Genomic DNA, 14501 nt, shown 5'->3' on the forward strand with positions numbered 1-14501 from the left:
TATCTTTACATTATTGTTCAGAAGACAAGATGCATTGGGTTGAAGTTCTTAAAGAGAAATACTATAATCAGTTATATTTACTTCATAATGGTGTGTCAACCTTTTGAAGTAGGTCAGGCCAAGAAACTGACCCTGCAAGGATTCCAGGAATACTACTTTATTGTTATAGGGTATATTAACAGACACTTGAAAGCCAGTCCAAAACATTCACTGTCCTCTTTTTAAGGATAGCAAGGTTGAGGTCTCTTTCTTGCACTTTCTACTTTCCCATGACTAAGCAACATTTTACCTCTCCCACATTCTTCTCAAGGCCAGAGCTAACTTCTTCTACATTATGGGATTACAGCTATTGCTAGTTTCTCATTTTTAGCTGCTCCTTTGTGTTCAGTTCTGGTCTCAAGACAATTATATAGCATTTAGGGAAAAAGGTAGATCCCAATATTCCAATGCTGGAAGCCAAAATGGAGAGGATCTCCACAGCTACCATGTATTTTCCTTTGGTGCTCAGATAAGTTGGAACAAAAGTTACCCATAAACTGCAAAACACGGTTTTTGCATGCTGTAAGCAACACATTTGGCTTCATTAAAAGTGTCTGGCAGCTTCTGAGCAAAGAAAGCCATGATGTAGCTGTAGTAGTAACTACATGTAGTAACAAAGCAAAACAAAAACAGAGAAATTTAAGAATTTTCTTCTTAGAAGTCAGAAAAAAAAAACCCAAATCTGTGTGTGTGTTAAAAAAACAGAATAACTTTGCACACCAACTTTGTTGCTTAATTTTTTTTAACATTCTTATATAAGAAATCCTAATGGTCAGTCCAGCTGGCTTATATCCAAACATGAGCAATTCTCTCTCTTTCTCTGCCTTACCAAATCAGGAAGGCTGCTGACTTTTCTATTTTATAGAAGCATGGATACACTATTAATATATCTCCCAAGGACTTTCTAAAATCTGCTTTGGGAGCCCAGGAGTCTCTTTATTACTAATAGGTATCTTTTGTACATTTGAAAGATGTATACACATTGAATATCTGCATATAAAAGTACAACTTAAATTTGTATTGAAGACCTTAGGAAAAAGAGTAGCATACTTTATTAAAAAAAGAAGCCATGAAGAATACAATTTAATTTATTCTTTTTATCAGGTGCTCTTTTTTGTTAAAGTCAGGCCTCAACAGAATGATATAGCATTTGGGGAAAAAGACACAAAGCAGTAGTCCCCCACTGGAGGCCAAGATGGCAAAGATCTCCATAGCCACCAGGTATTTTCCTTTGCTGCTCAGGTAGGCAGGTATGAAGGACAACCAGACACTGCAAAAGACCAGCATGCTGAAGGTGATGGATTTGGTTTCCTGGAAAGCATCTGGTAACTTTCTGGCTAGGAAAGCCACAACAAAATTGACAATAGCCAAAAAGCCCATGAAGCTCAAGATGCAATAAAACATTGCAACAGATCCTTCATTACATTCCAGAATGATTTCACTGCTAAGAGAGTTCATGTCACTGTTTGGGAAGGGGGGAGAGGTAGAAAGCCAGACTACACAAAGAATAGTTTGTACAAGAGAACAGAAGAAAACAACAGAAAGGGCTAGTTGATTTCCAACCCATTTTCTCATTCTTGATCCTGGTTTGGTGGCCATGAACGCAAGAACCACAGTGATAGTTTTGGCCAACATACAAGAAACTGCCACTGAGAAGATGATGCCAAAAGCAGTTTATCGAAGGAGACACGTGACCTTCACGGGTCGACCAATGAAAAGCAATGAACAAAGGAAGGAGAGAAGGAGGGAGATGAGGAGGATGTAGGAGAGGCTGCGGTTGTTGGCCTTGACAATGGGAGTGTTATGGTACTTCAGGAAGATTCCTAGCATAGAAATTGTGGTGAAGGAAAGCCCAAGAGCCACTGTGGCCAAGCTGGTTCCCAAATTTTCTTCATAAGAGAGGTAACTGATATGTTTGGGAATACATGAATCCTGGTCTTTATTTGGACAATGATCATCTGGGCACTGAAAGCATTCATCCATGTCTGAAAAAGCAAAAGTCTATGTTAAATCAAGATAATTTTGGCATTTCTGTATATTCCCTCCATTAAGAATATAAAATAGATTTGTTAACTGCATTTTGATTTGTTTTTCTCTTCTCTATGTTTTCATACAGTACTATATTTATCAGATATGTTTGTAAAACAAACACATGTAGGGAAGAATCAATGCAAACTTTTTTTTCTAATGAGAAAAGTGCATTCAGTTACATCCAGGTGAGGTTTGTTTTTTTAATCACAAACCAATTGGTGAAATGTAATAGGTAACTTACTATCTGCAATGAAAACTCAGTCTGATAAGGATTATAGGACATTTGGCAAAAATAGTATATGTATATGTATAGTATATTGGTAGTAGAAGTACTGTTCTCTATGGGAGATCAATGGAGGCTAATTCACTACATTGCCTCTCATTTTTGTCCTGAGATAATGAGATAAAAATCTATAATAATAAGATAAAATGTAGTGCTCCCTTCTTGAACAACTGGATTTTCCTACAAATAAAGTCAAAGTATTACCTGAGTCTGGGATTATTATTATTATTAAGACAATTTGGTCCAGTGGTTAAGGAGTTAACTTAGAACATGTCAGCCTTTTGAGGTAGTCCAGATAGGAAACACAAACTGTGAGTACTAATACTACCTTTATTGTAAAGTAGTAGTAACAGAATCTTGCAAGTCTGAAAGCACTTCCCCCTCCCGTGCCTTTTCTTTCCAGAGAAGTAGGGAGAGTCCCTTTGGAGATGCGTTCTCCACCCCCATCTCTCATTTGGACTCAGATTTCTCTTATCAGACCACTGTCTAGACTGCAGCTCTTCCTCCTGTCTCCCAAGGTTATTCTTACAGCTGATTACAGAACAAACACCAGTTAGATGGAATTTGACCCAGTTGCTCTCACACAGCCCTGGGAAGAAGGGAATGGCAAACAACTTCTCAAAATGTTGCCAAGAAAACTGCAAGTCTTGTCCATGGAGATGCCAAGTGTGACTCAAAAGACACACATATATGTATACTCCCATGGACACACACACACACAGTCATAGGAGCAAGAGTACACATCTAGTATTGAGTAGAATAATGAAGAAACATGTTTTGTACTTTTCTATTTTTTTAGTAAGAGACTACAAAGTGGGATTTTGTACATTAAAACTTTCATTTCCAGTGCTAATGCTAATTTCTGGGACGGTTTATAAGAAAAGTGAATATTTATTTACAAGCTGATGTTATCAGGAAGCAGTATGTGACTTGTTTTGTCTTTTTGGACTCATCAGACATACATAGCCACAGATCTTTGAAACCCCCCTCCTGGAGATTGCACTTTGGATAACTATAAATACTGCATTAGTTTTAGGAGCTATACAAAATCTGATAGTTGTAGAAAGGGATACATATTTCTATGGTCTGAGAGTTTAAGTAAATGGAAGGGGGACTTTACATACGATACTAAAGATAGAGCCTGGCATCAAAATGTTGAAATATACCCCATATTCTGATAAGGCTTTTTACCTGTCTGGTTTGAGATCTTCCCTTCTGGACATGGAGTACAATCATAGCAGCAAAAGGGTTCGCCTTCTTTCTTGCTCTTTCTATAACCTGAATGGCATTTCTCATTACACAATGAAATAGGCTGTGTCTGTCCATGAACAGAAGAAGCATTGGATTAAATATGCAGAAAATAAGAGAAAGGCTCAGTCAGAACAGTTGAGAAAGATTTCTGCTTTTGGTTTAAGGGAGCAGACTAAAGTAAGGCAGACCGACCACCTCTCATTGTCGTCTGTGTATATAACTTACATTTTTGCAATGAGTTGGAAATTGGAAGAAGCCCCCCTTTCCCTCCTATTTCACTGAGACTAAGGATTCTAGAAAGATACAAGGAGACCTTAGACAGAGGAAATCTCCCATTAATCGACTTTATCTTCTAGAATCCTCAGTCACATTGAAACAGGTTTCAGAGAATGTAGGATGAATCTTCCACATCATATACTGGTATTACAGAGAAACATACCCCAAATTCTTTTCAGGGAAATTGCTAATTTATACTACTGAATGAGAGACAGCAATAAGCTAAGAGCTAAAGTTGTAAGAAACGAAAAAATCAGGAGAATATTTGGGAAACAGAATTCTAATTGACAGATGTAGAAACAATGAGAGTTTTGTTTATCAAAAGTATTCGGTTTTGTAAGCTGAACATTGAAGCTCTTTGAACTTTAGATAAGAAAATTAAAAAGTTCTTAAAATGACATGGATTCTACCTGTCCAAACTGGGTTGGCCAGACGATGTTTTTTTCAGAAATAGTCAACAGTTGCTCTAAGGGTGCCTCTGGCTCTATCCTTCCAATTTTGACTCTAAGAAAAGACTGATTTGAGAAAGTGACCCAGTTGATAATATCAAATCCTCCTACTAATTCACCATTTTGGTCAAAAGAAATAGTTTTGCCACTGCTGTCATTAAATGAAACATGTCTAAGAAAGTGATACATCTAAATGGGAGTAAGAAAGAAACCATTTAATATATTCCTTCTTATTGCAATGTATCTTTAATACTTTTCATACACTATGCATATTCACACCTAAGGATGGGGAGAAAGGCTTTTTCACTTTATTGATACAATGACATCAGACCATGTTGTGATTTCCCTGATTATACAAGTGAAAAAAAAAAAGGGGGGGGATATAAATGGAAAGAAGGAGAAGAAAAGAAAAAGTAGCTATTAACTTAAGTAAATAAAAATATAGGGAATAGGGAATTGATGTCCCTAAGCATTTCTCTGGCTTCTTTTAAAAATATGTGGTAGTTCCAGATATGTCAGGTTATACTGAATGTGTCCTATCCAATATTTAAAAGTCTTCAATGGCATTCCCATCACATCACTTTGAAAACTCTGTATGATTAGCAAAAAATCAGAGTCTTGTAGCACCTTTTCTGACCATCACATTTTATTAAAAGGCATATGATTTTGTGAATTTCGGAAGTTTATACCTTTTAGTAAAATTAAAAAGCTTATCCCTTTTAATAAATGTGTTAGTTGGGAAAGGTCTCATCAGACTTCTTCTAGTTTTTGCCACCAAACATGGTTCTTCTCTTACAATGTTTGTTGGATTAGGTAATCTTTAGGATTTAACATTCATTCAAATTAATATTTCATCTCATCAGGTGGCTGCAAGTGGCTGATCTTCCTTAAAGGAAAAACAGGATCAGGCATTCTTATTATTTGGACTGAATACTACCAAGCATGCAACAGATGTATTAGTTGGGGAAGTGGAAAAAAGAAGTTCCCAGAGAAGAAATGGCAAACCATCACTGCACTGTAGCCAAGAAGCTGTGGACGTGTCCTTAAATAATTTCCATTTCATACACCCGTATGTAATTTCAGGGGAGCATAATGAATCTTGTCTAATGTAACAGAACATAAATATAGGCTAGAAGAAACATAGGTACCAACTGTTTCAAGCTAGGCTCTATGGCAGGACGTAGTTGAGCTTGGATGATCTTGAAAATGCTACATGTGGTTAGTGTTTGCAGAGAAGTTCATTGGAAACTTTCATGGCAGTGTGTAGAGTGGGAAGTTTAAAATGGTTCCCCAAAAAAGGCAATAAGGAATTTCATGACTGTTGCCAAGAAAACTACATGGACATGATTATGAAATCATCAGTGATCAAGCTCAAATCAAAGGACATTTTATCTTGATCTTAAGATGTAGTACAACCATTCAACAACATTCTATCATCATATCATGAAAGGAAGTTGGGTTAGTCTAGTCCTGGCTAAGAGAATGTAACCACCAGCATAGACCAGTATCTTTCACATTTTTTCTTGGCTCACAGGAAAAGCCAAAATTGGTTTCTGTCAATACTATCTGCTTCCTCAAGTCAGAAAATACTTGATGGTTCTGACGAAGAACAGAATGCCCACAATAAATAGTTGATTCCAATTCCACCTGTAAGTAATATCAAAATCTTCTCTTCAGCCAAAAAAAGGTGGCACACAAAAGGGATTCAGAGCATTTAACTAACCTTCTGGTCATATGATCTAAAAATAAACTAAGGAAACCTCCTTTGTAAGAAAAAGCTGGTCTTTCATTCTAAAACATTCTAAAACAGAACATATTTATTTTGTGTTGTTTAATCTTTCAAAATGAATTTTAGAAGGTCAGCAAATACAGAATAATCAGCCTAATCTCTAATCAAACCCACCACTGATTCATGGCAAAATGAGGTTGGATGTTTGACCCCACATTAACAAACAAGCAACCCACAGAGGGGCAACTGAAAAACAAACCAGGATAAACAATAACAAGAACCACAAGTTTTGTACATCCTTACCCCAACACATTGGATGTTACAAGAGGGTGTAGATAATATTACCTTACATTACAAGGGTAATGACAAGCTTGGGGGAAAAAAATCCACTGGAGAGCAGAAAAACTATAATGAGAAACTCTAATAATGGTGGAAATATATTGTCAAATTTTCTTACAGAGGAACTCTCTCTCCACTTTTAGATAGTCTACAGGAATCTGACTTTCTCTAGATATTTCCAGGATTCTATAGTACAGTGAATTCTATGGAAAGAAATTGGGGAAGAGGAAGGATATCAGTGGACCTTATAGCCCTATGATTCTATGATTACAAGAAGAGGATGCTGCAACATCTTTGCTAGTTTACTTGAAGAGTTACCTTCCATAGCTGTTGATGCACTTTCTGTCTCCATCCATTTGCAATTGGCCTTTGGTTTCCCATAGAAGAGTATATGGCATGCAAAGCATGTGCGATGGCATAGACAGCAGTGTAGACACTGTAACTGTGGGCAGTCATCCTCATTTCAAACACAGTCATAGGGAGAGTCTCTAGTTGCTCCTTCCCAGTGCAGTTATTCTCATCCATCAGATCACTGGTAAAACCAGGGAAGAAGCAATTAAATACCTGTTGCCAGGTTTCTCTTAGGAAGCCATCTTCTTTCTCCAAAGCAGGGTTCCTCCCTCGAAGAAATTGATGGAAGCCAGAAACATCATTGAAATTAATGGCCAAGGATAAAGACCCATGAAGGAAATTTAAGTCCCAACTTCTTTGAAGGGGAATGGACATGAAATCAACTTCTGCTGTCATAATCCAGACTTTAGAATAAATTGGCATTTCCTCAAATTCAGATATTTTGAGGAAATTCCTTAAAGATAACATACTTTGAAATTCACCATGAACAATCACAGTGTTAGATGTACGGGTCAAGAGAAAACATAATGTTTTATGAATCCCTTCTGCGACTTCACCAATCTCATTGAGATATCCATCAGATAGTTTTCTTATGAAATCAAAACAGATACCACTTTTGGAAAACATGGGAAGCACATTTTGTAGTAATAACTGTGTCAGTTTGCCGATATCAAGATATAACACCCCAATCCATGTCCACCCAAAATGTAACAGAAGATGGAGAATCCCCCTGTGCTGATGTATTGCATTTGGGAACATCCAGTGGAAGACAGTATCTTTGGTCTTCATCTCTGGAGCAGAAGTATATCCAAGCTAAAACATTTGAAGGAAACCAAGAGGGAAAAAGTGTCTCTTCCCTGCCATCCCATAAAAGCATTTCATAGTCAATTTATGCTTATATAGTACAGCATTTTCCAATTCACAATACTATTCTATCTGATGTTCTCAGATAAAAAATTATTACTAAACATTAAGAGTGGAAGATATAAATATCCAGGGTTTTTAAAAAATATTATTTTCAAACTCTTATTGTTTCATGAAAGCCACTTACCTGTGCAATTTTGTAGCTGGTCAAGATGTTTGCCATGTCCAGGAATTCATCAGAGCCCGGTCCCCCAACAACAGCTACCAGATTGTTCTGGAGGTCACATTTATAGTTAGGGATGAATCTTCTTGGTGTAGAGAGTAGTTCCATTGTGGCTGCACAGGTATATCGTGGACTAAAATAAGTGTTATAGATGTTGAAGCCTAGGGTGACATTGGCTAAGATCTTGTGGTTTCTATTAATCTCTTTTACAGCAAACACCAAGGCTAAGACGTGTTGGTAGGCCTGAGTCAGTACACTAGAGTGAAATTCAAAAATCAGAAATACATAGAGTTAAATTGCTTCAGAGGAAATATTTGCTGCATTTCAGTACAATACAGGTTTGCTAACATCGTACTGAACTAAGACATAGAGGGACATCTGGGAAGAGTGATTCTGTGCCTTGACCCAGCACTATGTATAGAGTATTGTGTGGATGTTAACAGCTAATACATTTACCCACACAAGTTAAACAGGTATGCACATACTTTCTCCTTCTCTCTCCCCATCTCCTTGTCACTCTCTCTCTTTCTCACACAGACAAAAACAGAACAAGAGACAGAGACAGAAAGAGCACTGTTTCTATTTATCTTTCACTGGGAAATGTTAAAAAGTAGAAACCACTTATGATTCTCACAGGTACCAAAAGTGATTAGTACCTTCAAATTACAGACCAAATATAATGTGAATAGCAAACAAACCACTGTGATCTTCCTTCCTTCCTTCCTTCCTTCCTTCCTTCCTTCCTTCCTTCCTTCCTTCCTTCCTTCCTTCCTTCCTTCCCCTCTCCCTCCCTCCCTCCCTCCCTCCCTCTTTCTTCCAACCTCTGTATTTTTTAAATTAATTAATGACTACTACAACTATTAGTACATCGACTACTACTGTAATCCTTAATTCTATTGGAGGCAGATGAGGTATCATGACTTTTTGCAATATAAACATAGATGATATAGATACAGATATATAGATGTGGAAAGTAGATATTTTCTATACCCCATTAACAATAACTAAAATCTAGTACTATTTTCCACAATTCTTATCAGAATAGAATCATGCTATGGCTTGCAAAGTTTTAGTTCCTTACATGAAATCAGGGAACATGTCATGAAAAGGATGTCTTGTGAATCTGGCCTCCTCAGAAAAAACAAGGTACTGAGAAACTATGCCACCAATAATGTGTTCTCCTGGCTGATAATATTTATGAAGAATAATGCTTGGCTCACTGCTACTGCATTTTGCAAAACAAACTTTGCAGACATTCTTAGGGAGCAAGCATATTATCAGTATCCAAAACATTGTAATCACAAATGATTTTTTTTCCTTTCCAAAAAAAATTTTCCATCTCCCCCACAGATGACAGAATAACCTCAAATTTGGGGGGTAAGTATCAGTTGCAAGCCAAGGCACTGGAGAATAAACATTTGTCCATTGAGTTGATGGAGCACAACATCCTTGTATCTCCAACTTTGAGGATCACAGGGGATATTTAAACAAAACATCCAATTTTGATAGAATCTTTTATACCCACAGAGCCTTCAGGGAGCTGAGGAAGAGACTTGACAAATCTCTATTAAGATGATAATTAAGTCAAATAATCCTGTATGATGATGTTTACTATACTGCTGCTATCTTTGTCTTATCCCCACTGAGCAAAATGAGTGTTTTAATGAGGTCCATGAGATCCATGAGGTCAAATTCCATTAAATTCAAATCTAACTCAATAAATGAAAATCAACATAAAGTCATATGCTGGTTTGCAAAGGGTATCTTGGTTGAAAGAGCATCACAATTTTCAAATAGGATAAATTGATTCCATTTTTCCAGGTCAAGCACACTTTACAGTTTGGGGGAAAAAAATTACCACAGATTATTCAGAAATGCTCTCTTCCCCTGTACCATTTCCTCTTCATCAGAAGTTATATAACTCCCTATTCTTTTTACCTGGGGAACTAGAAAAAACTCAAGTGATTTTATCCCATCATTCCATTCCAGGAAAAAAAAAAAAAGAGGGCAGGTAAGGCCTTGGATTAGATTGTTCCTATGCGGCCTCTCCCCTCTCATGGATTCTGGCACTCCCCTTGGTTCACGGAGGAGCTAAGGGAGTTGAAACAAGAGAAGAGAGGTCTGTAGCATTGCTGGCATTCTGCAATGGAGAAACTTGGCCATCCATAGGTTAGAGCCGCTATTAAGGCCTACCTTGTGGCAATAAGGGTAGCGAACTGCTGTCACTTCTCTGCCCTTATTGCATCTGTGGATAATTGTCCTGCAGCTCTGTTTCGGGTGACATGTGCCCTCTTGGGTGGGTGGGTGGGGGCTCAGAGAACCCCCTATAATGGCATATGGAATAATTTGTCCAGCATCTGTCAGACAAGTTTAATGTCTCCTATCTTAATATGTCTTTCTTAATTTCATTCCATATCTTAACATAATTATTTTGAAATAGCATACAATTCCTATTTGCCATAATAATGCCCAAGTATTTTACTTTTTTCTCAATCTTAAAACCAGTTTTCTCCATCATAATGGAGAATTTTTATATTTTTGTTAGCATCTTCATCTTCTGATTATTCAACTTAAAACCTGCTAACCTACCAAAGTCCCTTAATTTTCCCATTAATGCTTCTATTCCCTCTAGCAGATTTTCCAAAACTAACACTAGGTCATCCGCAAATGCCTTTAACTTATACATTTCTTTTAAACTCCTGCAATTCTCTCATCTTGTCTTATGTCTCTATTTAGTAGCTCAAGAACTAAAATAAGAGTGGAGATAGCAGACATCCTTGTTTTGTCCCTTTTTGAATCTTATAAGATTTTGTTAGCTCTCCATTAACAGTTATTTGTGCTTTCTGTGAAGTATGAATTGATCATATCCATTTAATAAACTTATCTCCAATGTTCATATGTTCCAGAATTCTAAACAAGAAAATCCAATTCAGATTGTCAAAAGCCTTTTCCGTGTCTAACAGATCAATGCAGATTGTTTTTCATTATGTTGCTTGAAATATTCCAGAATACCCAAGACATTTCTAATATTATCTCATAATTGTCTTTTAGGTAGAAACCCACATTGATCTTCATGAGTAAAATCCTGTAAAATTATTTTCATCCTTTCATCCAAATTGTGGTAAACAATTTATAGTCATTTCTTCTAGGGAACATTTTGAGTGTTATTATGTTTCAAACTGAGAACAAGGCAAATTTTACACTTAAAAAAAGATATTTTTATGAGTTCTTTTAAAAATCATAAATAATTTTATAGGACAGAATAAAATAATTAAGTAATTGCATGTTTAAAAACTGCATATCCATTTAAATGTACTGTAATATTAGATTTTAAAAGTATATGTTGGTGTTTTCTTTTTCTTTACTTTTTTGTTTTTGTATCTGATACTTTTATACATATATTTTATTTTGTGTATATACAAAAAGTACACACACACACACATATATACAGACACTGAGTTCAGTTTTATTTATACATGCATTTTTTGGTTCATGACCATCCTCAGTGAGATGAAAAAATAGTACAAGACAGAATGAACATTTCCTAATAAAATTCCCAAAACATTCACTGGTTAAAATATTTATTTTTTCTGGTCTCATAGTAAACAAAATAATAAATTATCATAATATTACTAGCAGCCTTTTAGAGTTTAGAAAGGAAAGAAAACTTTTGGTATATACTGTAGGTGTGATAGCAGTTTATTTGATATTAACTTCTTTCTTGCTTAAATCTAGAACATCTCTGATCCATAATTTCTGAGACCTTTGCACATGGAGTGCAGTCAGCAGTGACAATGATGTCCATATATATCTAAAAATGGCTTTTTATGTTGTTCCTTTTCTCTACTGGATGACTTCAAGTGGAGGCTGGAGAACTATCTTTCTGGGATACTTAATTTGGATTCCTATACTGAGCAGGAAGGCGGACCTTGTCCCTACAATAGCTCCATCAAACTTTAGGACTCAGAGATTATATCAAAGTTTTCCAGGAATGAGGTACAATCTGAAGAGGGTTGCTGAAGACTGGACAGATTAGGATTGTATCTGAGCAACCACAAAAAGGAATGTAGAAAATATGGGGAAAACAATCATTTGTTTCAGCATAACTGAGCAAACCCAGAATCATCCACAATCAGAACAGTAGTAAGTCAAGTGATCTAGTTTATTTCCTGAAAGAACTGTACATCCTTTGTACAGATACTCTGCTTTTCTTTGTCATGATGAACTCTGGATCCTATACCTGATTTGACTGCTTCATGTCATACATCCAAAAATCTGAGTCTGCAAAAATAATAATATTTTCTCCCAAATACTCCTATTTCTCTTATCTCATTCCAATAGTCACTTTACTCCTGATTACTGTACTCTTCCACTCTTGAAAAGACTCATATACACTGAGTAATTCCACATTAAGGTACTTTTTAAATATGTTATTGGAGAATGTCTTCCTTACATTGTCTCATAGTAGTGGCAGATAGCGACATTACAGAATATTTAGGAGGCAAAATAGTCAAATGGACAATGCCATTTACTTGATTCCTTTTATCAGATGCTCCTTTTTATTCAGATCGGGTCTCAACACAATGATATAGCATTTAGGGAAAAAGACACAACCCAGTAGGCCCCCACTGGAGGCCAGGATGGCAAAGATCTCCACGGCCACCATGTATTTTCCTTTGCTGCTCATGTAGGCAGGAACAAAAGACAACCAGACACTGCAAAAGACCAGCATGCTGAAGGTGATGGATTTGGTTTCCTGGAAAGTGTCTGGCAGTTTCCTGGCTAGGAAAGCTACAACAAAACTAACAACAGCCAGGAAGCCCATGAAGCTCAAGATGCAATAAAACATTACAACAGATCCTTCATTACATTCCAAAATGATTTCACTGTTTAGAGAATTCATGTCAATGTTTGGGAAAGGGGGAGAGATGGATAGCCAGACCACACAAAGGATAGTTTGAATAAGGGAGCAGAAGAAGACAATGGAAAGAGCTAGTTGTTTTCCAACCCATTTCCTCATTCTTGATCCTGGCATGGTGGCTATGAAAGCTAGAACCACAGTAATGGTTTTAGCCAACATGCAAGAAACAGCCACTGAGAAGATGATTCCAAAAGCAGTCTGTTGAAGGAGGCATGCCACTTTTGTGGGTTGTCCAATGAAAAGCAGAGAACAAAGGAAGGAGAAGAGGAGGGAGAAGAGCAAGGTGTAGGAGAGGCTGCGGTTGTTGGCCTTCACAATGGGAGTGTTGTGGTACTTCATGAAGATTCCTAGTACAGAAATTGTGCTGAAGGAAAGCACAAAAGCCACTGTGCTCAGGGCAATGCCCAAGTTTTCTTCATAAGATAGGTAACTTATATATTTGGGAATGCATGAATCATGGTCTTTGTTTGGATAATGATCATGTGGACACAGAAAACAATCATCCATGTCTGGAAAAACAAGTGGATATATTAAATCAAAATATCCTTGACATTTCTTCATATTTCTCCATATAGACAATTGAGAGGATGTTTATGGCATTTCCATCTGTTTTTGCTTCTCCATAATACCATACAGTACAATTTTCTTTAACATTTGTTAAATGTTCTTGCAAAACCAGAACATTTTAGAGAAGAATTCATAGAAATGTCTTGCATGGAAAAGTGCATTTAGTTACACAATCCGGTGAAGTTTGTATTTTTAATCACAAATTGGTGGAAAGTAATAGTTATCTTACTGTCTTCCATGAAAACTGAGACTAAATTTGGCTTAAAGGGACATCCATAAGGAAGGTACAGTTTTATATAGCCATGCCTCCATTTATTCTGGATATGCTGTTCTTCATTACTGATCTATGGAAGGCTAATTCACAATATTTGTTCTTATTTTTGTCAAGGTCTTTCTAAGATAGTGAGTTAAAAACTATAATAGTAAAAATAAGTACTAATAGTTCTTATCTTCAAAGGAGCAGAATACTAAATGCAATGATTGCCTTTCTGAGCAACAGAGTAGAAAGTCTGATTTTCTATATGCAAACCTTCATTTCTAGCACTAATGTTACTTTGTCAGCTGGAGGAAATTTCACCACAAGTGACTGCTTATTAAGTACAGCATGTGAAAATGCAGACCACCATATATTTCCCCATATATTTATATAGTTTCTTACCTGTCTGGTTTGAGAACTTCCCTTCTGAACATGGAATACAATCATAGCAGCAAAATGGCTTGTCCTCTTTCTTGCTTTTTCTATAACCTGAATGGCATTTCCCATTGCACAATGAAAGGGGCTGTGTCTGTCCATTAATGGAAGAAACATTTGATTTCTCATGCATAAAATAAGAAAAGGGCTCAGTCAGAATTTACAAGGAATGAAGAAGATTCCAAGATTTTCTCACAGTAGACCAAAGCAAGGTAGACCCACCACACATGTTACCCTCTACACATGCAGCTTACATGTTTACAATGGAGTTGGAATCTGGAAGCACCATCCTCCCTCCTATCTCTAGAGTGAGGGCTCTAGAAAAATTCAGGATAATGTTAGGCAGTGAGGTCTTCCATTAATGGTTAACATTTTCCTGAATCCTCAGTCATACTGAGGGTACTTTCAGGGAATGTAAGAAGAATCTTCTATTTCATTGATCATTATGGAGAGAAACATCTCCCATCCAAATCTTTATTAATGTGGC

The 14501-nt window shown here is 36.6% G+C and overlaps 1 protein-coding gene and 1 pseudogene across 1 annotated transcript; both read right to left on the reverse strand.

Moving 5' to 3' along the window:
- Positions 1-1122: 1122 nt before the first annotated feature.
- Positions 1123-3590, reverse strand: LOC103066242 (vomeronasal type-2 receptor 26-like; annotated as a pseudogene).
- Positions 3591-5188: 1598 nt separating this feature from the next.
- On the reverse strand, positions 5189-13263 carry LOC103066005 (vomeronasal type-2 receptor 26-like). The gene is made up of 3 exons (XM_025173769.2): positions 12368-13263; positions 7800-8091; positions 5189-5215 (listed from the first exon to the last, which is right to left on the reverse strand). Exons 1-3 carry the CDS (start codon positions 13261-13263, stop codon positions 5189-5191), a joined length of 1215 nt encoding a protein of 404 aa, XP_025029537.2.
- Positions 13264-14501: the final 1238 nt, after the last annotated feature.

This window comes from Python bivittatus, unplaced genomic scaffold, assembly GCF_059951505.1.
Source record: "Python bivittatus isolate LINGU-HERP-01145 unplaced genomic scaffold, Pbiv_v1 ctg000430_np1212, whole genome shotgun sequence".
Classification (NCBI taxonomy): domain Eukaryota; kingdom Metazoa; phylum Chordata; class Lepidosauria; order Squamata; family Pythonidae; genus Python; species Python bivittatus.